Here is a 24,009-nt window from a genome sequence, read left to right on the forward strand (position 1 = left end):
GATGAAAGCTGCCATACGTGAATCTACTAAACGCACCTACGCGCGTGAGTGCGCAAAAAACCCGCACGATGATGCAGATCTGGACTCCCGCAGGAACGCGCGTAGGTGCGTCGACACGCAATATGCAGCGTGATGCGGGGCAGTGTGAAGATCACCTTACCCGCCCAAAATTGCATCGCAGAAATTCGGATCTCAGCCTTGTTTTGTGTGGGCTACATTCCGCCTACGATTCATTGAGTAATTTGGTCACTCATTCCGCCGTAACAGAAATTCAACTATTGCTCGGTAGATGGCGTTTCTATATTGTGTAACACTCAAGCTCAACATTTACTTGTAATAGGAACGTAAAGAAACAAAAATAGTACAAAATATTAAGTTTTTGCTACCTACATTTATTTTGAATGATTATAATGACTAATTTTGCAGAAAAGATTGTTTGTTTACAGTTCATAATCGCTTAATCGTAAACTTAGATCTTGAAACATTTTGCAAAAAAATCAGTGGCGGGGGGAAGCTGAAGCTGTATGTTTAATGAATGAAATTAAATAATAATAGTATGTAATATTAAACGAGCTTAATAAATGCTGATTAAAAGATAAAAGCAAACTAGTTCTTAATTCGTAGGAATACTTTTGATGGTTTTCGGACGAAAGCCCAAAGGATGTAGTGAGTAGAAAAAAAAAATAGTATAAAAAAGGAAGGAATTCTTTGGAATAATTTTTGCCTAGGAGAATAAAATAAAGAAATTCCAATAATACATAGGCTGTATTGCAGAAGTATCTTTTTAATTCTGTGTTTTTTTCATGCTTTTTTCCAGCCGCGGATGAAAAGCGGTCTGTTCACAGATAACGAAAAGATTTCCGGCGATCGATTGTCATTTGTTTAGCTTGTCTATGGAAGTTTTTTTTTTCTTGTAGCAATTATTTCAAAGGGAGTGAGTGAAGTGAAGTGAAGTAGGGCAATCCAAAATTCGCCATTTTTGCTTGTAGTGAAGGGAGATTTTTTATTTGTCAGGCTGGAGGACAAGGAATATTCAGTAAAAAGTGTGTCATTAGATTTAATTTCTCGTAGCGAAGACTTTATTTAAACAGAATCTTAGTATAATAGTGTGGTTTTATTTATTACTAACGTTTGTATGTAGTGCTACTTCCCCATCGTAAAATTTGCTCGTTGGTGTGTCGCTTTAGCTAATTCAATGGCTATGATATCGAAGTTTTAATACATCGTGTCGCTTAGACGTTCTCCGTACGGGATAATATCGAGAAAGAGAGGCGACGCCTTTAGAAATGAGCAGGCCTCAAGGCGGACGCATTCAAGTCCCGGATGACCTTAGAGAGATCTTATTGGAGTTCACCATAAGTTATCTGCTGGAGCAACCGGGGGACGTGATCAACTACGCTGTCGAGTTCTTCACAAGATTACAAAGCAACAGGACGACCACCGTAGTGAGGGGCCCTACCGCAGCCGCCGGCACCCCTGATGAGTCCATAATATCAGATGAAGAAGGTACTAGTCCTCTCATATTTACCTAGACAGTAATGTTACCGGTTGACTGCATCACTGAGGTGGGTTTAGTACAGCTATGCCAGTAGACGCTAGGAATCTCAACCCTCCCATTTGAATGATAATGTACACCGTCCATAGTGAGTTCCACATTATCAGTGACCAAGTAATTTAGTTATATTGCATTTGTGATATGAATTGATTAAGATACTGATACATACTATTCATATCTAGCCATGCATACAAGAGTAAAATATAAAATAATATGGAGCTCAGCAGCGAACCACCAAATATATCACAAAAATCAAGCAAACATGTCTGGGTAATATTTTATTTTTAATTAGTATGCTGTGGCGCTATTTGTGGTGTTACAGTGACCTAATTAATGCATATGTGTTGAAAACACATTGTATTCAAATATTATCCAAAAAGTTGATGAATTCATTCTCATTATGTCACAAGTTCTGTTTATTTATTGGTCTCATTTAGTCGGTTGATAATTATTTGCTCATTGATAGCTTTTTTCCAGTACATACTTAGGTATTTAGCCTAGATTAGTGAACTGGAATGCTAGCATCCTCTAGCATGATGACAAAATTAAATCTACACTCTAAATTTACCCATTTTTATATAGACTTGAATAAAAAAAAAAATATAAATACTCTCTTATAGCCAACATCTGTAATGATTCAATTTTTGGCAAACTGCCATTACAGTTTCAATGGTATATAATTTTATTTATGGAAAATATAATATTTTAACTGTTGCCAAGTGATAAATTGCAAAGAAAGACATAATAATGTCTAGTTGTGTATCTTTAATGTTTATAATCTGAAAACTTTCCCAAACAAATTAGAAATAAACTCGTGTTAAAGAAAAATCAATGTAGCGGTCAACAAAAACTGTCTAACTCCTGTTAGGCAAACTGATGAATAGTAACAGCTAGGGTGCCTAAATACAAAAAGAAAACAAAGATTTGAAACTTTGGAGAAACTACAACAAATGCAGGTTTTTTTACATAAAAATTGTTTGGAGAGGCATAAATTCACACTGTTTACTATACGCTGATCCTATTTGTGTGTTTGTTTTTAAAGCTTTGAAGTTGTGTGATGATGAGATTGGCTTATTTTTCCATGTCCGCCGCCGAGTTTAACGTCGTGAACCGAACCAGATGTCGGCGTACGTACACGCGTGTTACGTAAAATTAGCTGAGCCTATGTAATGACAGGTAGCGCAGTATCACAACAAAATTGCTCAGGTGCTAACCAGACCTTGAGTTATGTTTGTGTTAGACATTTTCTCTCATTGTTAGGATCACTGTTCAGAGCAATGTGCCTCATTTGAAAAGCCATTTGAAGGAACATTACCAAAATGACTCATTTTGAAAAATACTTTTTGTCGTAACTCTCTTATGATTTTTACAAAGTGAGGCAATTACTGTATTTCAGCGGTGAGTTAGTTGTAAACACCTGTTGATTGATATTATGATGTCATAGTCTCTATAATTAGGCTAAAATATTTTAAAAGCGCTCAAGTCATGGCTTACCAGATTAAACTGTTAATTTTTACTCACTGTTATTAAGTGTATGAGATCATTTTTACGCCATTTTTCGAGCGCAAAAACATACAATAGAAACTGAAATCAAAACTTTGTGATAGCGAAATTTTTCACATTCATTATGAAATGGATTGATGTACAATACAACAACAATGGTTCACATCCTGGTTTGTTTAACTGTATACAATGTTATCTGCGGAATAGATAGTGTCATAGAACATTCATTAATTCAATGCTTACTGTGAAAAAAGCATGTAAAAAATATAATTACTTTATAGTTCAAAGGTATCATACCTATGTAATGATACCATCGACAATTACATGGCGCATAAATTGTAAACACATGGATATATGTAGTATATAAATGGTATGGTACACCACATAAATAATAATATCAAACAGGAGCTTAGTACGAAGGTATTTAGTCTAAAAGCAACTTTCTAGCGTTATTAGCTTCACTTAAAATGTCATTGAGAGCAGAATAATTTTCTTCCGTGTTATCTGATTTTCCTTGGAAGCAACTGCCGCTGCTATGTTTGGGCCCCCGCCGCCTGGTCTTGGCGTGTTATTAATAATGCAGTTTGTTACATTGCCGGCACTGCAACACATACTAAACACACTAACTTCACTTTCTCTGAACGCACCACACTCAACGTTTCTATAGGTACACTCAATTATTTAATCAAGTACATATCCCAGCTACTGTTTCCTTCGCGTGATAGTACAATCGATTCTTTACCAAGTGCACGCAAGACAAGTGCAAGGCATTAAAACAAGAAACATTAATGAAAGTAATAACAGCAATTTGTTGCTCGCCTCTTCTATAATTGCCTTATAAAATGTCAATTTTCCGCCATTCTTTAACAATGATGAACACATTATCGCCAATGGCTTAGCCTTCTTTTATCTAGAACAAGACGTACAAATAGCTCGAACATAAAATAGTCCGTGTCTCCAAAGCTGTCTATACATTTTTAGAGTCTAGGCTACATATGCCGAACACGGATGTTTAATGCAATAAACGGAATTCACCTTCGGGAAGTCGATAAGCTCACATTGCAAACCTTTACACGATTACTTAGTATTGGACTACGTGTTAAGAATTCAGAAGTAGCGTCAAATACGTCGAGTGAGCCATTTGGGAAGGTGCCCGAGATTCGGAAAGCAACTTGTAAATGATGTTTGCGTTTTAAATACATTACATACAACTAAACTACACATGTGTCGACCGAATCATCTGTCTTACGACTGTTTGCGTCATATAGTACAAATATGTTTCTAAAGTAAACCTTTTGGATACAAAACATTTGGGAACAGATGCAACCGAAACACGTCAGGTCACATCTCATTATAAGGCCTTCAGCACATGTGCAAATGTTAGCCTATTTGGTAACATCACGAAGTTCATAATAAACTTACCTATAGGATGGATATTTACTGAGTCACGATAGTGCTCTAAATGTACTTCACCGTAGCAAGCATTAAATTATATAATGTTATTTATGGAGGCAGTAATAACGTATCATGTGATTATATAGGCCCTTCAGAAGTACTCGATACGTTGTACCAAGATAACGATTGAGTGTTTGTTTGAGTTTAAAATCATTAATGGTGTGAATACGCTATTATAAAGCCTGTTAAAACGCCTGAGCGCATAATGAGACAGTTTTAATTTTGGAATAAATAAAATACAGTTGACCCAATTTGAATGCAGTTAATAACCAAACGTATTTAGCATAAAATTGAATCTATGAGACTAATAAAACAGCTGGCATATCGCTTTATGACTATGTTTACAAACTGCATTACTAAGCTGTATTCTGTATGACAGAGCCGCCAGTGGCGCGCTTTAACACCAGACGCAAGTCGGTGTTCGCGGAGACCTATGACCCTGAGGAGGAGGACTCCGACGAGGGGACCACGACCGTGTTCCCCAAGTCGGATGCACAGCGCCAGCGTCTCGCCGAGGCGGTGCGCAGCATCCTGCTGTTCCGCTCCCTCGATGCTCAACAAATGCAGCAGGTTAGTGCATTTAATTGGAGTTCAGTTTGATATTTAATGTTTTATAAGGTTAGTTTCTACTTGTAGATATCGATGTTACGACGATTTTCTGTGTTTAACTTGCAAAGTTCTCGATTTCTGACGATCATTTTGAATATTTTTACATGAAAACTGTGTGGTGGTTCAAATCCACCAATAATGGCGACCAACTGCCATTCGATTGTCTTAATCTTTTAGAACAATAAACTGTTGAGGAATTCCTCTAAGGGAACAGACATACGGCATAATTATTCAAATAAGGGTATGGGGCCGTCCTTTCAACTTGAAGTGTTCCAAGTTCTCAACATACATAATGTCTTTTCAACTGACTGCGGTTGCTCGCTGTAGCACACGAGTCGACCAGCTGCAAAGTCTAATTAAAGTAATTAATGTCAGAACTCCAGCTTTCTTGTTGTGCCTTTGAAGAAGCGCTTTCTATCTGTCAGTGAGTAGTTGCGAGCTCAGGTGATACGCTTCCTTAGAACTGTAGCCTTGTTTTTAAATGAAACATAAAATACGTTGTTTAATTCAGGTTTTTCCAAGATATTTACGTTATGTTAATACATTGTAATCATTCCTTAACATGACAACATACAGGACATTGTTTTTACACACTCCGATAGTTGTCTGAATGGTAGTTCGTGACCATGTTCTTATCGACCTTAACAGAATAAGCGTTGACATATTTAGTACTGTTTTGTACTAAAAATTAGAATATTGTAACCTAACTCTCACATTAGTAACGGTCTAAAAAAATCGCTATCCAAAATTAGCACATGTGGAGTTCGATACTAGGAAGCTTTCGCCTGTAACTATAAATCTTTGGTGAAATTTTCCGCGAGTACGTGCATTATAAACAGTCGTGATGCCTGGACTGCGTAGGTGCTGGACGCGATGTTCGAGAAGCGCACGGAGCCGGGCGAGTACCTGATCAGGCAGGGCGACGACGGAGACAACTTCTACGTCATCGAGAATGGCATGTTCGACGTGCTCGTCACCGGCGATGATCGCATCGAGAAGGTACGTGCGAATAACTTGTTAGACATAACAAAACGACACTTTCTCAGAAGATGTTTGTTTAAACTAGAGTGATAGATCACGCCCACATTTCATCAAAGATGTTTGAGTGGTATATAAAACAGAAATCCAGAAAACGGGACGGTTTTAACGAGGTCTTCTTGAGGTATTCCAAAAAAAAATGGTAAACATACTTAAGCTTACCAAAATAATGAAAATGCCCACTCTACAGTTATTAGTAAAAAATAGTCGTGAACACCCACATCCCCGACCTACACCTCCTCTAACTCCATGTTATATTTCAAAAACATGTAACTAAAGAATAATTGCATTCTTATAATTTACAAAAAAAAAAAAATGTTTATTGAAACTATTTTCAAGAAAACTGTAGATAATTCTTTAATACGACAGTCGTTAAAACCAACATGTTACAACATAGGTTATTAGCCTCGGCCCACGTTTCTCAATGTCGCCGGCCCACCATCAACTTGAAATTAAAGAAATGTCCAACGTACATACTTCGCAGCTAATTACTGCAAGAGGTATTTGGCACAATAATTTAGGCCCGAATTTAATCCTGTTTTAAAGTTAACCGTGTCTTGTTAAAGGGAAATATACTGAAAACTTTTAAATTAATGTAATCTGCATAGTCTTATGTAAACTATTCGTTGTAGTAAAGAACAAAATTGTGAATCTCCTACTCTGCCAAGATTCTCAGCCATTTTATTATAACTACAATACTGTTTCGTTCCAATGGCTGCTATTTAACATCAGTAGTTATAATTATGTAATCAGATCTTGTCGACTTATCGTAAGCACTTCAAAAGATCAACTGTTAGTGAGATATGTAAAAAAGAGATCAATGCCAAGTTTTTTCTTTGGTATACATAGCTACAAAAAGTATTGTTGTTCAAATGTATTCAAGGGAATTTCAAGGCAATATTTGATGTAGGGGCAGTAGACATGAGCCAGACAAGTTTTTAAGTTATAAATTGCGTTTCATGAGGCCACTGAACTTATTTATCACAATTCCCTAGTGGTATGATAACATTGGTGACTAGCTAAGCCTGAGTACACAATCAATATGAGCATATGGTCAGTTTCTCTATGACAAACGCACTCGATTGCCTTGTGTGTGGAATAACAATAACAAACGTATGGTAGCTGAAGGAGCCCAGTGTCTTAAGAGATTTACCGAAAGACTAACATTATTGGTGAAGTATGGTATTGCCTATCTGTAGGCAAACCTTTGTTTGCCTTTTTGCGAAAAACAGACATGATGTTATGTCACACGCCTGTTTTTGCATCTACAGGTCTAAGAACATACAAAAACAAATCGATATGAAGTCAAATCCGTTGCGACGTTTTTGCTCTGAAAATATGTTCATTGTTACAGGCATTTTTTTTTTCTTTATCTTCAGCGTTATAATTAGTTAATTCGGGATTTAAGATATACGACTAGAGGCACCAAATCTAAAGATCAAATAGCTGATCTCCCAAATTCTATTACTACCTTTTTTCAAGTGTCAAAACTAAAGCTGGTTACACACCATAGGTGGTGCACACATACGAAGGGTCCGGTTCGTTCGGCGAGCTGGCGCTCATGTACAACATGCCGAGAGCGGCGTCGGTGCGTGCGCAGACCCCGGGCCAACTGTGGGCCATGGACCGCCACACTTTCCGCCGCATCCTGCTCAAGAGCGCCTACAAGAAGCGCAAGCTGTACGAAGATCTGCTGGAGAAGGTGCCCATGTTGAAGGCGTTGCAGGTATGTCTTACTTAGCCTTAAAAATTATAGGATTGTAACATTTTCTCTCTAGTTGTGGAATTTTTCAAAAGTTACAGCGTAGTGTAGGAGTACTTTTTTTTCTGATGGTAAATCATCCAATGGTCAGTGTGAGTGTCAGACTTGTACTGACCAAAACCTACAATGTTCCTTGTTAAGCCCTTTATGTACCAGGGCCGCGATGACTCTTTCGACTAGATATAGATCTTGCCAAAGAGACAGAAAGTTAGTCCCGGAAAAAAAACTGAATACTATTACAGTGCTTATAGCGCACCAGCTCATGTCACTGCGCAAACTGCTGTTTTTGACTATCAAGCGATCATAGCACATTCACTAGCTATATACAAGCCTGAAAACAAATGAGAATCGATCCAAATCTGCAATTGCATAGTGCGAATTCCATCAAAGCGCTAATTGTAAATACGCCCTACTCATGCAAACGCCTATTTGTTCATACCTATGTGAAGGATTGGAAATGGTTGAGCGTTAATGGGTTTTCTTGTTTTTCGAAATGAAAATCTATTCTATTAATAACGACATGGAAGTCGTGTGCATGATAAACGGAAATGTCTTCGTTAAAATTAATTCTAGTGTTATACATACTCTTTGAGAAATGCATAAATATCAAAAGATATATCGATAACTACCTTTCTTGATGAAATGATTTTATCGATTTTAAAACGTAGGTGCAGTTGCCAGTTATCTTGTTCACATAAAAACTAGCTCGTGTTCAAAACAAGTATAAGTGTGATTGAATATAAATGATTGTTAGATCAAAGATACGTGCTGCGATTCGCTACTCAAATCACGATAGCAAATGTTTATCGAATTGTATCAGCAACTGATTTTCAGAAATACAAAAAAAATATTGATACTGACGGCAAAAATTCGCGGAAAAGACAAAATTATTTTGAACAATATCGTTTATTTTTAGCGTAGAAGAGAACTTAATAAATTTTAATAGTTTTTTCTAGAAATCATTTATAAACAATGGGACTTTAAATCTAGTATTTTTCAAAGTAATCTTCGCGTGGGAAGTTATTACTTATTATATGACCACTACAAGTTTTTCCAATGTATTTGTGTTACGTCTCTTAATAAGATACGTTCGCTGTCTCGCGCTGACACACATCTACTTACAAAACTTGAATTCCTCGAGAAAGAACTTAACTTTAACATTTATCTGTGCACTAATCTTTCCCACAAGACTTTTATATTTACCTGTATTAATAATTGTATTAAAGTCACTGAAAGTCTTTAGAGGTAATAGGTAATATTCTAACAATTTATCGCGATAAGCAGTCTATATTTATCAACATTTTAATTTTCTTACTTCAGTATTTTTCACGTAAACCTTTTAATAACATCTCCATACCAATATTATCTATTTCATTGCATCTGGTTAACTATACATATCCTAAAACTGTATTCTGTTTGATTAAATAATATCATGAAAAGTAGATGGTTCGCGGCGGCTCGTCAAAAACTTTGGAAGCTCATAACTTCAGCATTTTAGTTCTGAATTAATTCGCTACTCATTCGGCTTTTTGGCTGTTTTGTTGAGTGTTCTGTCGGAAAAGTGAAAACCTTTTGTATGAAAGCAAAATGAAAGCCTGAAATATACCCCCACACAGTATCGGATTCAGTTCTTTCTAAGAAAATTATAAAAGTGAATGTAATTTCTAAGTAGCAATCGATTAATGATCGATACACATAATTAAAATATCAGCATATGACGTAAAATTTACAACAGAAACATTAGAAATATTGAAACGAGAGTGACCGGCCCCCAACGCGTTCACACGCGAACGGATCGGTTGCCCAGCGTCCCGAAAATATTGCCTGACCACGCTCGAACTCTACTACAATCGATATGTTGTCTACACCTTCCTTTATAGGATTTTTGTACCACTACGTCATGTTGACGTGGTCGCGTCAACAAGAATTAGATTACGCCGTGTTTTAAATAAATTTTCGGGGAAAGGCAAGTTTCTAACAGCTGAGCCGTGAAAATAAATGACATCAAATGCCAAATGTTACAGTATGATCTTTCAGATTGATACTTCACTTGAACTTTGTATTTTAATAAAACTAGCTGTAGTCTACAATTTCGTCTGAATAATTCCATTTGATACAAAATACTGTGACACAATCCACATAAACTTGTCCCACATAGCTAGCTGTAGGTCATACAAATATTTTATACCCAATACGGGAATTGATTGCGCGACCCTGAACACAGAAGGACGTCCCGACATTGCGCCATTCCTGTTGCGAAACCATAAGGCAAATTAATATTATTTACTACCAACGTAATCATTAATTTATCCCTATCAGTTAGTCAGATAATTGTACGCGGAATGACATTAATAAATGCTTCACTAATTGCAATATTCATTAATAAAATGGAATGTTTCCTCTCACGTGTATTTAGGGAAATCGAAGTGATTAAATATAAATGTACACTGATTACGTCCGTCTCGTAGCAAGTCTGTTCAATGAATGGCCGCTGGGGACTAAAGACACGACGCTTTGAAAACGGATTAGTGATCATGAAAAATAAAACGATATTGCGTTCCATGGGAAATCTTTTTCAATCTTCCGCTCCTTCCGTTTCCCATTTAGACGGACAAGCACGTTAATTGCTTTTAGATAGTGGTTTAAACAAGTTACTTTATAACATGTACGAACTGATGCTGTATCACATCGGTTAGATGCAGACAAACTAGTCGCGTTTCCGCTCCAAAACATTATACCTTGCTCATGTTACATTCTGGTTTTGCCTAGAAGTGTTGTGGTTTATAAATATTTTTTCCTAGAATAATTTCGAAGCATATTTAATAGAGTTAACGCAATAAACCTCGCGCCGTAGGGGAGGATAACTCGATGTAAATTATACAATTTATGCGTCAACCCACGCCGTAAACAACTTTTTACGCTAGTTTTAAGACCGTTTTTTGCATTTTCCACATTGTTATACGTAGGAGTAAATAGTACTTAAGTATTTTTATGTCGTGGTGTCATAAATAAAGTTTAATACATCAGCTAGTACCTACCATTCTGATTGTTTATCGTTATAATATTATTCTAACAATAAGCTAATGTCGTTAAAGGTATTAAACACGCGCGTTTTATTATGTATTTATTAATGTTAGCATACAATTAAGGAACATGCGGTGCTTTTCATAGATTTACACAGCGGTGACGTCAAACCTTATTGATTAACACCGTGAAACATTTACGAATATTTTATAACACTAGTGACGTTTATCACCTGAGTGCTTAGTGCGAGTTTTCGTGAATTTTTTTACGGACTCACATGAGAGCGCGTATACTAAGATTTGTATGGAACAAAAACAGCTCCACCTAGTGTCAAAAATTGGAACCTGTTTTTGTTCCATACAAACAGTGTTGCCAACAGTTGTAGAAGCTTACCACCAGAGTCAACTTTTAAAACCACCAGAAAACCACTAACAAAAATTTATCCCACACTTAAAATCACCAAATTCACCACTAAAAAAATATTGTTTATATTTTATTGTAACCTAAAACAATTTAATCATCCAAAGATGTAACTCGGCAACGATAGAAAATTAAAACAGACAAAGCATTACATCTGTTTAGCAATTCATCCGACCCGATCCGAATCCTTCACAAATTATAATCGGCGTAGTAGTTTCACAAATTGTTTAGTTACGCATTTGACCAATGAATGAGTACTTAATATAATTATATAGTAGTCGTTCACCTTTTTGTTTTGTAGATGCTTTTTTGACATTCCGTGAGACTTCAAATCTCCATAGTAACTCCTTAAAGTTGTACCACAAAACTTACATTTCGCTACTTGACCCGCAGTACTTTCAACATTTCGCCACTAAATAGGGGACTTAAACCACCAGTATTAGTGGAAAATCCACTAAGTTGGCAACACTGCATACAAATCTTAGTATACGCGCTCTCATGTGAGTCCGTAAAAAAATTCACGAAAACTCGCACTAAGCACTCTGGATTACTTGTAATAATACAAGGTGATACCTACGCCGACTTGAAAGTGTAAGTAACAATTGATAAGTAGACGATAGCAATATTGTAGTAGTGGCTATCGCACGTGATGCACGCGGACGTCACGTGATAACACTTATCAGTTAATACTGATTTAAGCCAAGATTAGACACCGATAACACCAACCCAACAGCCCAACGTCCACCACGCTCTGAGGTTTAAACACACAAAAGTCCCTTAGTAATGTGTTAACTGACTTTGTGCCACTCAAAGCCTGGTACAGAAACTAGGTCGACTTTGAAGATTTTAATAGTGCGTAAGTTGTCGCATGTTGCCAACCGTAGTCTAGGACAACACGCTTCACGCTTATAGAGTCAGATCGAATTCTTTACTCATACCCACACATGCATACACCATGCGGACAGCTAGACTGAAGCAATAGTGCTATTTGTCCCTACGATAACAAACACTGACAAAGATGGCGGATTACGGACAGTAATTGTTGCTAGATGGCCACTGGATAAGTAGTTTAATATATGTTGTGTACTCAATGGTTATTTGAAAATTGAAAACCAACAATGAAGTCCAAATGCTATTCAGTGCAAAGATGTCATACAAACATGCACATAATATCATGGAAAACATAATATTCAATTTAGATTTTTGTGATTTAAGTACTTATGTATTTTTGTGCAATCATTGTGCTAATCAAAAGATCGTGCTTGGATATTTTTTTTAATCTTACAATATTTTCAGTAAAATAATACGTCGGGCAAAATGTTTTATCACTCAATTCCTGATTGGTCCACGCTCATTGTACACACACACGTCACAGGTCTTTGACACGGTTCTACTGTTCGTGTTTACTTACACATTAAACCCAAAGCACTGAATTCAATTATTTGTGTGCCTTCACTGTCGATGTCGTTGTTTGTTCTTGAGACATCGATTTTTAAGGTTCCCTACTTGTAGTAGGCTATTACTAAGGACCGTGATGTCTAGATTCTAGAAATGCTTGCAGCGTGATGTATTTCTGTTGCCCATGTAAACGGCAACAGATAGACGCTTAAAATAATAAAACAGATGTAGTGTTTTATGTTAAAAATAAATAATTAAATCAAAATAATGGGGGTCCCATATAACAGACATGATTTTGCCGTTTTGTAGATAATGGTAAGGAACCTTTTGTACAGAAGCCCGACTCGTGTTAGGCCGGGTTTTACTATAAAAAGAATTTCTGCATAATAGGTTTCCACTTTTTCAAATCATTGTCCTGATTAATAAGGAAAAATGTTTAGTTAATTTTAGGTCCAATAAATTTCCTGGTTGCCAAGTCGATAAAAATCAAAATAATATCGATAGAATCGAACAACACAATGACATCACTTGCGTAGTGTTGTAACGCGAATCTGGGAAGGAAAGCATTGTGTGTTCTGCTTAATTAGCCGTGTTATACCCGGCCATGAATAGTTTACCCGTTTCTTCCCGGGAGCCTTTCGCTAAGATTACGTTCATGTGGATGAACAGTGGCGAAAATAGCTTGCTATTTGTGAGGTTATATCTTTTGTCTTCACGAATTTTCTCAATATAACGTTATTTTTATATCAAATATAGGGTGGATAAAATCCCCATTAATTAATCGAGTAAACTACTAGTTCCCAACTAGGTCAAATACTTTCATACAATTTGTATAACTTTTTGAAATACCTAGATGGCCTAACATATGTATAGAACTTAGCACTCAGTACCAACGTACTTTACTTCAGGCATCTCTTTCATTATGACGCAATTAATATCAAATCAGAGTCTTCCAAAAGACATGCAAAATATCTCCAAAGAAAGCACATGCTAAATAAACTCCATAGATCTTTAAAAGGGTCAGTCAGGTCGCAGGGAATTAGCTAACAAGCTGTCACTAATACACGGCTCAGCCCCAAGTAAAGGGGAGGACAGACACACGGACGTTGTACTAAAGGTGTAGGGTTTAAACGTGACGGAGGGTAGCTCTTCACGGCCCGTTTGTGGGCCCGGCCGGATAACAACGCCCTTAATTGTATGGGCCCTGTAGGATTTCGCGTCTTTTAATTTTAGCGTGTTGATTTGTTTGAGTATTGTTTCAAGTTTTTAACAGAAAAGGAGTCATGATTCATTCAATTAAATCTCTCTCAAAAGTCTTTGAATTAAATAATTCAATGTGTGAAATCTATACTAATATTATAAAGCTGAAGAGTTTGTTTGTTTGTTTATTTGAACGCGCTAATCTCAGGAACTACTGGTCCGATTTGAAAAATTCTTTCAGTATTAGATAGCCCATTTATCGAGGAAGGCTATAGGCTACTTTTTATCCGGGTTCGTGCCGAGGTTCCCACGGGATGCGGGTGAAACCGCTGGCACGAGGTAGTAATCGATATAATTATATGAAGTAATCAAGATACTCATTAACTATAGGTATTTGTTGTGATATATAACCCTATTTTTTTAGAAGTTGCAGTAATATCTGCATGTTTATGTTAGCACAACCCACTATCTATACGAGTGTGGGTATGCATTTGTTCTCTTGCATGTTGTAATAGGGACGTACTCAATTTGCCTCTGTCACGTTCATGCATTTACGATGCGCGCTCGGCTATCGGCTACAGATTCTCAGAAAAGAAGGGTCTCTCAGAGGCACTTCTCAAATTGGATTTTTCATGCTGATAACATAATTCCCGTTTTACCGGAAATTACCCGAGATTGGAACTTTGCTCAATAAATGTCCACGGATTTTCTCCTTTTAGTGTACAGACGAACAAGTCATCTCCGTTCCTTATCACTTCAGTAATACACTCGTAAATCTAGTTTGAGTAAAAATAAACATACAAATCTCCTCATTAATACCTTAGCTCTGTTGTTACAGCATACAAAAATGATCCTAATGTTTTTTTTTATGTAAATAAAGCAATAAAAGATAAAGCGCATGCTACCGTTACTACCGTCAAAGGCGGTTCTCGTTCGTGTGTAGATAATATTGTCTGACAAGCGAGGCGAAAGATAACAGCCGCCGGACGGCGATATTCCTATCGAATTTATTCACCTTCCGGACGGGCTGTGACGTCATCGGTTTTTATCTTAAACTCACACGTCACTGTGGAACTCGGCTCGCGACTGCGGAATGCACTGATAAATGGGAATTTATAAAAGTGGACACCGAAAGTGACGACACTACAGCTTATCCACCGAGATATTGTGACTCGATAATTTTCGTCTTACATAATGTATGTTTATTGTGGTATTATACTTTTATACGAAGTTCTAAAACATAAAGGATTTTACTATAAGATCAGCCTTCACAGTTATTGCGTCTTTTATTCCCGCTTGCATTGAGTGTGCAAATTCTCGGTACAGTTCAATATTTCGTTTTCTTTGAAAACGTAAAACAAAATTACCATAGCTTCCACTGAACGCTTTTAAATGGGTCATACTTTACAGACGAACGGAAGCTTATTAAAAAAGAATTCCGGATATTATTTATTTACAGTCATTTGTCAAACATATGCGAGCTATTTATCATTACATTTTTAAACGACTACTAAACCCACACATTCATTATAAAAAATGTAGCTATGTGTGTCAAAAATGACCTGAACTATGTAACATTTTATTTTCCTAGTACTAGAAATGTTAATAAGCAATTATGGCGATTTCCTCGGAAGTATTTATGCCAATGAAAATATTCCGACCCGATACGCAGAAAACTACGATTTTGTATCAAAATGCGCTCGATGACGTTTTACTACATAATGTAACGGCTGTTTTTCGTGAAAGTGATACAGAGGTGGATAGTTGACGTCAGTAAAATGTGATTAAACTCTAGTTGAAGAATTGAAAAATTCTTCGAAATAACACCTATGTAGTTTACTAAAGATTATTTATTATAGCTCCTTTCAGGCCTTTGATTTGATTTGTGCGAATGTAAATAAACTTGAACGAGTATATTATATCGCCATCAACTCCATAGACTTTCAGAGTTCACGTTAAATTGATCCCGGCTATCGTTAAACATCTTTGCCAAGCTATTAGAGTAGTCTTACAAGACTTTCTCCTACTTCTAATTGCTGAGATCTCAATTTGCATGTTTAGACTGGAAGCTGACCCCAATATAAAATAGTTCGGAAAAGGTTCGGCAGATGATAAGGGTAGAAAAGAAAAAACACGAACAATACTCCTCTAATACTTTTTATCTTAATCAATTTCATATTTTTAATGAATATCTTGTTCAACAGGCTTACGAGCGCGCCAATCTCGCTGACGCCCTGCTGCCGCGCACTCTGATCGACGGCGAGCTGATCATCCGCCAGGGCGACACGGCCGACGGCATGTACTTCGTGGAGGACGGCGCCGTTAGCATCCGCATCACCCGCGACGACGGCAACGAGCATGAGATCAAGCGTCTTGGTGAGTACTGCAATCTAAGATGAACTAGCTAGGTAAAGACACTTCGGAGTATCCACGGTAAGAAGCAAAAACGGTACCTATGTGATGGAAAAGCTAATCACAGACTTCAAAAGACAAGATCGAAGTATTACAATGTTATTCTCAGAAAACATTGGTTACAACAACAAACCCCAAAGGTTAAAGAGTTAGTTCAATTTCTATTATAATTCTAAGTAATGTTTTAGGCCCCAAAGCCATAATCGAAACGTTTTTTAGACGACATTTTTTCCTGCTCAATATTATATACCCATAAAAGTCTAGATACAGATTGCTTTCATAACTGAAATATATAATCTTCAAGCACAGCCTGACAACAGAGTACATAATAGCCAGAAGTGGCATTTATTAAGAAACAGGACTGGCATCATGTAACGTCACCTAGGAGAGCGATGGCCAATCAATAAGCTATTAGTTGGCCCCACTCGCGGCTCCTAATGACAGGCCAATGATCGATTGTTTCTTACAACACCATGTGTGAATATTCTGCTGTAACTCGTTACTCTGGTGGTAATAATATTTGTTAGTTTGTTTAGTTATGTAAGTTTTGTGTTAGAAATCATTTTCTTTGGTGGAAATAAAAATACAGTCGCTTGATTACTGTAGATAAATGTAGGCACATGACGGTTTTGGGACTTTAGTTAGAGTCTTTCCGAGACAACGGCTATGGAAGATACAATTTAAATAAATCTTTAAGTCCTTCAATTTTAATAATTCTGTTCCTTTTCAAGGGTCCAAATTGCATAAAAACTCATGAACCATATCTGCAACTGGTGTTTTATTGAAATTACAGTCATTTAAAGCTCATAATGTAAAAGTTGCATGACATACATTTTGTATCAAATGATTTCTCAAAAGGACCTGCATTGCAATAGCCGAGGAGGCATTACAGTGGTTTACATTGAAAGCGTAACAATTTCACTTTAGCATTCACACTAACAGGGTGTTACTTACATAGATTTAGGTTTTAGTTTATCACATAAATATGTTAGTTTTATCTATGGGCCATTGATGAATGACAGTAAAGTTTTAAATAAAAATAAAATTATTACAACTCCTGGTTTCCTACTACGGGTCTGCTGGAAGAGATTTCGTTAAAAATAAGCAGTACCTTTGTACTATTTTATGCTATCTCTACTTCTTTTATATTCTCTCTGTGTACATAAATGGTTAAATAAATAAATATAATATTAGGCGAGTTATGTCCATTATTTTCTACTACTTGGATGTTCTTCTTCTAACGTTTGTTGTACTCCAACAGAGGCGGGCGGGTATTTCGGCGAGCTGGCTCTCGTGACCCACAAGCCGCGCGCTGCTTCTGCTTACGCTGTCGGACCCACCAGGGTGGCATGTAAGTATACCACTTTAATATGTACCAGGTTTCTTTTGTTGTTTATACATGTCAAAAGTAGGTTTACTGGACCGGAACTTACCGTGCCTGCAACCCTGTTGCCGTTCAAAACTCGGTTGTGGTAGACGAAAGAACAAGTAAGGCTACTTGTACAATTCCAAAATAAAAGGATTCACATAATGCACAAAGCCATAAGTAATTATTTGAAGATGTCGAATTAATGGCGATGGTAGGAAGTTCTTACTTATTCAATCATAGTCTCTATCTCAATCAAAAATTCTGCCTCCCATGTATAAGAAACTTCGTACCATACCTTCATTTAAAATCAGTATAATCAGGAATCTCATTAAGAAAATTAGAACCCAAAAGCCGAATTTCAATATATAACTTCATACACACATAGGCATCTAATGACAAACAGAGATTTGCTCATGTTTAAAAACACTCGTAACACAAAATTCAACTTAAACTACGTTTGCAAATCACTTCTTTATTTGCACAAGTGATAACAACCAATAAATAACTAAAACACGTTATCACTTCTGCTCCTAACAGGTGTTTATATCCTGTAATCGTTGTATTTGCATGTTACAACGCCGGCCTCATTTGTATGTCGTCGCCAGCCTCGGTGCAGCATTCATCAACATACATTAACTTGCGCCTTTTTCCTCTTATTGTTTATTCCGTGTTTCTCAAGTAGTAGTGACAAATAGGCTGATATATTTTGGGTGGACATGTAGTAACATTATGGAAGTTGAAACCTAACCGTTTTAATGGTAAATACCAGAATTCCAGTTTTGTCAACTTCAATTTGTTGAACGCATGGGATTGATTGTGACTTTTCCCGATTTCATTATAATTGTATTCCTAACATTCATACCAGTTTTCAACTTTCGGGGATCTGCGACTGTATATTTTTATTTTGACTGGAGTATACTTAATAATAAGTTGGCATAACGAAGATTATTATGAGTCTTTTTTTCCTAAAACCTTATATTGATATCGAAACATCGATCGATCTATTTCTTCACATGATAGTGAGAAACTATCACGCTCATAAGTGTTCCACTTTATATTAAAAACTATTATCAACAGTGTAACGTTACTACAAAAACAGCACATGGCCACTTGCCAATTTTATTACTACAAAAAGTGCATACACTGAATGTCTGAGATTCTTACAATGTGACATAATTCAATGTACTTTAATCCTACAGTTAAAGTCATCGACGAGGCCATCTTTAAATGCTACCAATTAATAACTTGTTATCTGAACTTATCGATAATGAAGAGAATGATATCGGCGACGTTTGTATTCGTTTTCATAACCTTCAGTTAATTACATATTACAAAATGTTTGTGATTTGTGGATTTACTGATAAGTAGAACGGTATCAATTGTGATTGCATAACTTTGAATAAATTTTGATTTATACAAGACTTCGCGTTGCTGACGACTTTGTCAAGACGCCGCACCCGGATAAAAAGTCTAGTCTAAGCCTATCTCAGTCACCTGGATCTCCTCACATCTCCTGACTTCCTTCCCAATCGGTTAATTCTTTCTAGTATTGAATCCGCAAAAAACAAAATACTCACTTTCGCATTGTTAGGATAGGCTTGTATATTTTATTCATATTTAATCATGTTTACATTATCAAAACGATTTCGTAGTATTATATTATCCAGTATCTAGTAGCCTATTATAATACTAACAGATGAGTTATGAGATAGCCTCTAGGAGTTTAAAACATTTACAATAATGTATCAACAAATTTCTAACCTATGCCAGTGTTAGCTTAGTGCTGTTTATCTTAGTAAAACTTTTCAACCAAAATATTGATAGTAATGAGTTGAATGTTTGGATAATTCTAGTTAAGCCTGTGTGTTTTGAATACTAAATACTTTCTCAAGTAAGAGTATGGATGTACATTGTATGGTAATTGTGAAACTGTCTTTATTAATTTGGTTGAGATCCAAAATATCTTTGTTTACCATATCACTTCAAGAGAGTTGCCATAAAGGGACTCAAAACTAAGTAAACTTCTCATAAATTGGCCACATGTCTAGTCTAATAACTCACCACAGATGAGCCCTAATATATTTAACCTGCACCCCAATACCAATAAACACCAATTTTATGTTTGTAATTAATACAAGTTTAAAAAAATAAAGACATATTTAACTTTGTTTCCAGTCCTGGACGTGGAGACATTCGAGCGGCTGCTGGGCCCCTGCATGGAGATCATGAAGCGCAACATCGATGACTACGAGGAACAGTTGGTGAAGCTGTTCGGCGACAAGAGCAACCTCACCGACGTGCGATGAACGAGCCGCGCCACGTCGCCAAGACATCACTTGTTTCCCTTCCACGCAACATTCTCACCTCACGACAAACAACTTTACTGCCCAGCTTCAACAGTTACTGATAAAGTGTCTGATAGAATTTGTCTGACAGATAAACTATATACTTTACGTTTCACAAGTCTCGGATAGCAATATCTGGCTGAAATTATAAGCAGCCTTTATCTGGCAAGTAACTAGTTGACACTTTATCGGTAGCCAGTGAAACCGGGCCTACATCTCGGAAGTTAGCCACTAGTTGCACGCAAGTGTACGCGAATGGCACACTTCAGAGCGCGAAGTTATTTGACGTGAGCTATACTCTGTTCCTTTCGTTCTGAGGTTATGCTGCACTGTGACGTCATTGTACATCACCGTTCCAATTTTAAATGTGCAGTGCGATTTTTTTTTATTGGAATTTTAACTGCTATTGTATGCAATGAGGTCTTAATATAAATTGGAGTAAAATTGAATATCATAAAATATTTCTAATGGCAATACATGACAATGAACGTAATTTTTAATATTTAAAATAATTAAAGGCTTTTACGTATTTATTGAACAGCATAACCTCATATAATTCGAGTCAGTTTGTGCTCATAAAGCATACGCTTACTGAATAGGTAATGTAACATATTTTGTGCTTAACCAACTAAAATGTTGTAGTTCAAGTACACACGATTCGTCGATTTGAATTGAAGTAGTGCCATGTTGAATATTTAATTTGAAACTTATTGTAGTAGATATACCAGATTACGTGTTGAATGGAAGGTGAAACGATGACTACATAACGAGCGCTCAATAATATTGCATTGATACAGATATACGCTTATTTTAGATAGAGAAATGCCTTAGTAGCTAAGTATATATAAGGTACATCGAGGACGTGCGGCGGCCGCCACGTAGCAAACAAAATGTTCACTTATGTGCCATACGTACAACGCGACAACACTACGCCGTCGACTATATATTTTGCTTTGATTTATTTATATTTCCTACGATTGTTTTTAGCTTTTTATGTGCAATATATTTTTACGAGTATATTTGGGATAATTAGTCGAAGCGTGTCACAAGACATTTTGTTTCCTGCGTATGTCGTCTGACACGGAGTCAACACCTGACGCTAACAATAAAAGAATTTATGACTCGAGGGTAAAAAGGCATTAGTGTTAAACTTTAACATAAATATGTTTACGTAGTGAGTGGTACAATGCAATACTATTCGGCACTCGCCACGTCTTATCTTGGGATATTCTCAATCGCTATCGCCGTTTCTATTAACTTAAGATATTTCCACTGACACAGGCTTTTCTGAATGATAACAAAATTATATACATACCTAGTAGGTAAATTATATACTTAGTTATATTTTTTATTTTTGTGATTAGATTAAATCTATCACTTTATTTTTTATTTATTTTTTAGCTCGGTTAATGGTTTTTCGTCGATATATGTATATGGAGATTTTAATGCGATGATCAGTTTATGATAATATTATGCCAAATTATAAATAATAGTTCACATAAATGTCATTGTTATAAAACCATCTTGCAAATACATAAATGTCCTTTGGATATTGTTGTACCAACTAACATTCAGACATAATGAAATACATATATGTACACATAAATATATATTTATTGAACAAAATTTATTTAGTTCGCAGATATTCTATTACAATTGTTTCATAGTAATTTTGTTAAGCAAAAGGAATTGTTTATGTTGTCTTATAATTAATTTAAATCTTCTTTTCTGTTGTAGAGAGTTCCTATTGTTTTGTTTGCTCTTTAACAATTTTACATTATAATAGATCTGAGGTGTTTATCTTTGTAATACTTTTATAGCGAACACAAAGCTCCAATGAACAAGTAGAAGCCATCGTGATTGTTAATCCTGTAAGAGATCGGTGTACGCAATGTTGATTCGGTTGACTCGGACGCGAGTCCGGCCCTCAGGTACAAGTCTCCAGTATTATTTAAATTAGAAACATCCTACCACCTTTATTTGTGAATCCAGCCAAAGTAGGTGAGTGCGTAAATATCATGTGTAGCGCTAAATATTTAAGTATATATTTACTATGTAGTAGTTAGTTTTCGTCATTTCTTATTGTAATTTAAATATTAGTAGAATAGGAAATTTTAATGGAATATAGTCAAATCCTGAGGGGTGAGGTGTATCGTTTTTGACGCCATGTACAAAAGTGTACAAATTGATTTCAGATGCCATAGAAGATTTTATGTTATTGAACGAATATAATACGTTGATTGTTTTATGTGAAATATAAATGTACGCTTTCTAATTTCACTGGTTAATTAAGTGCAGACGTGTCTGTTGGCAGCTCACGTCGGCCGGCGCTTCGCTTGTTCTTCTATAGCATTCGTTATGTATCTAACTGCTGGTTTGAGTTTCACGTAGCTAATACATTCCCTTTACTGGTTCACAATGTATTTATTTACAGAATTTCTAATAACTTTTGTGCGCCATCAATTTTCTATAGTTAAATTGTCACTTGAAGTGCCTATTTCGTACAACAACATGAACCTGGAAACAATTTTCTTAGAGCACTCTCTCACTAACAATTTAATATTAATCTCGTGTTTTGACTTACTTAAACTGCCTTTTCTATGTGAAATTGTGAAATGTGTTGTGAGATATGTGTATTTAGTGCATCGAACTTCAAACAGTTCGATACCTCCGGTTAAGATGTGAACCCACTCTTTGTACTACAATAACACAAAATGCTCAAAATATTTACCACTGACGGCCGTGTTTGTGACTTCTGCGATACACATTATTATTAAAACACGTTCGGTAAATATTTTGACCTGCAGTATGACATGATTTTTTATGTATTTTATTCGATGACGTCGAATCCACTATTTATCCATGAGCACTGGTTAATTTGGGGAGTGTGATGTTCGATAGATTTCCGTATGATCGTGTCATGTACATGTTTGATATTGCTACGTATAACGTTGTGTTTCTTACGTGTACAGGTGAGGTGCGTCACGTGTCGTCACCACGTAATGTCTGTGTGTCCCCGTGTTGCGAACCCAGTAGTTTATATTATCGTGCAATAATAACTGTCATTTATCTATGTCGTTTACATCAATATCATGTGTTAAAATTTGTCTGTGTGAAATTTATTTATAGAATTTAATAAAATATAAATAGAATAAGACATATATATCGCTCTTAATACTGGTGTTTTAAGAATATTCAGCATCGGTATTGTAGGAAATGCTAATCAAATTACACTTGTATATTCAGTTTTTTATTGAAATTAATCGACACGCAACATCTTTAATGTTAACATAGAAGCACAAATGTCTAGAATGCGTGATTCGATGGGAGGTTTTCATTCTGTTGTCTTCCATGGGACGCACAGAGGCCGCTATTTCAACATCCCAAGGCATTATTCGGAGCGCTATAATATGCATTCTCTGGCATACTGATGTAAAATTGAAATTCAATACGCTTAACCGTAGCGTAATTTTTTATAAATTATACTAGTCATTGGTGTCTAATGTAGATTTGTAACCTGACAGCACGTTGGTATGGAGCGTCCTCCATGTCTCCACTCACTGTAGGTTAAGTCGTCATCCCTGTCCCATACGAAGTGAAAGCATATCAGCGCGGCGCTCGCGTCGCACCTATGATTATACTATGCACCACATGTGTACATCCGGTAGCCAGTTGAGAACTAGTACCGCTTTTCCCACGTCATGAGCTTACCCTGTACATTTATAAAAATTATGTATCGTAAAATGTTAGAAAACTGAATTATATTTGTTTGTAGATCTAAATGTTGTTTAATTTATATACGTTCCCCTTTCTTTATCCCGATAGGAATATGATAGACACTTTGGAAGCTTTGAATTAAACATACCGCAAGTAAATACAATTGATAGTATATAAGGTATTGGAAGGAATTACTGAACCA

The 24,009-nt window shown here is 36.2% G+C and overlaps 1 protein-coding gene across 1 annotated transcript; it reads left to right on the top strand.

The window, feature by feature from the left end:
* The first annotated feature begins 923 nt into the window (after positions 1-923).
* Positions 924-23,872, top strand: LOC124637943 (cAMP-dependent protein kinase type II regulatory subunit). The gene is made up of 7 exons (XM_047174687.1): positions 924-1,506; positions 4,893-5,083; positions 5,984-6,121; positions 7,674-7,886; positions 16,169-16,340; positions 17,638-17,727; positions 19,921-23,872. The coding sequence occupies exons 1-7, from the start codon at positions 1,287-1,289 to the stop codon at positions 20,049-20,051; spliced, it is 1,155 nt and encodes a 384-aa protein (XP_047030643.1). The 5' UTR covers positions 924-1,286; the 3' UTR covers positions 20,052-23,872.
* Positions 23,873-24,009: the final 137 nt, after the last annotated feature.

Source organism: Helicoverpa zea, chromosome 17 (genome assembly GCF_022581195.2).
Source record: "Helicoverpa zea isolate HzStark_Cry1AcR chromosome 17, ilHelZeax1.1, whole genome shotgun sequence".
Classification (NCBI taxonomy): domain Eukaryota; kingdom Metazoa; phylum Arthropoda; class Insecta; order Lepidoptera; family Noctuidae; genus Helicoverpa; species Helicoverpa zea.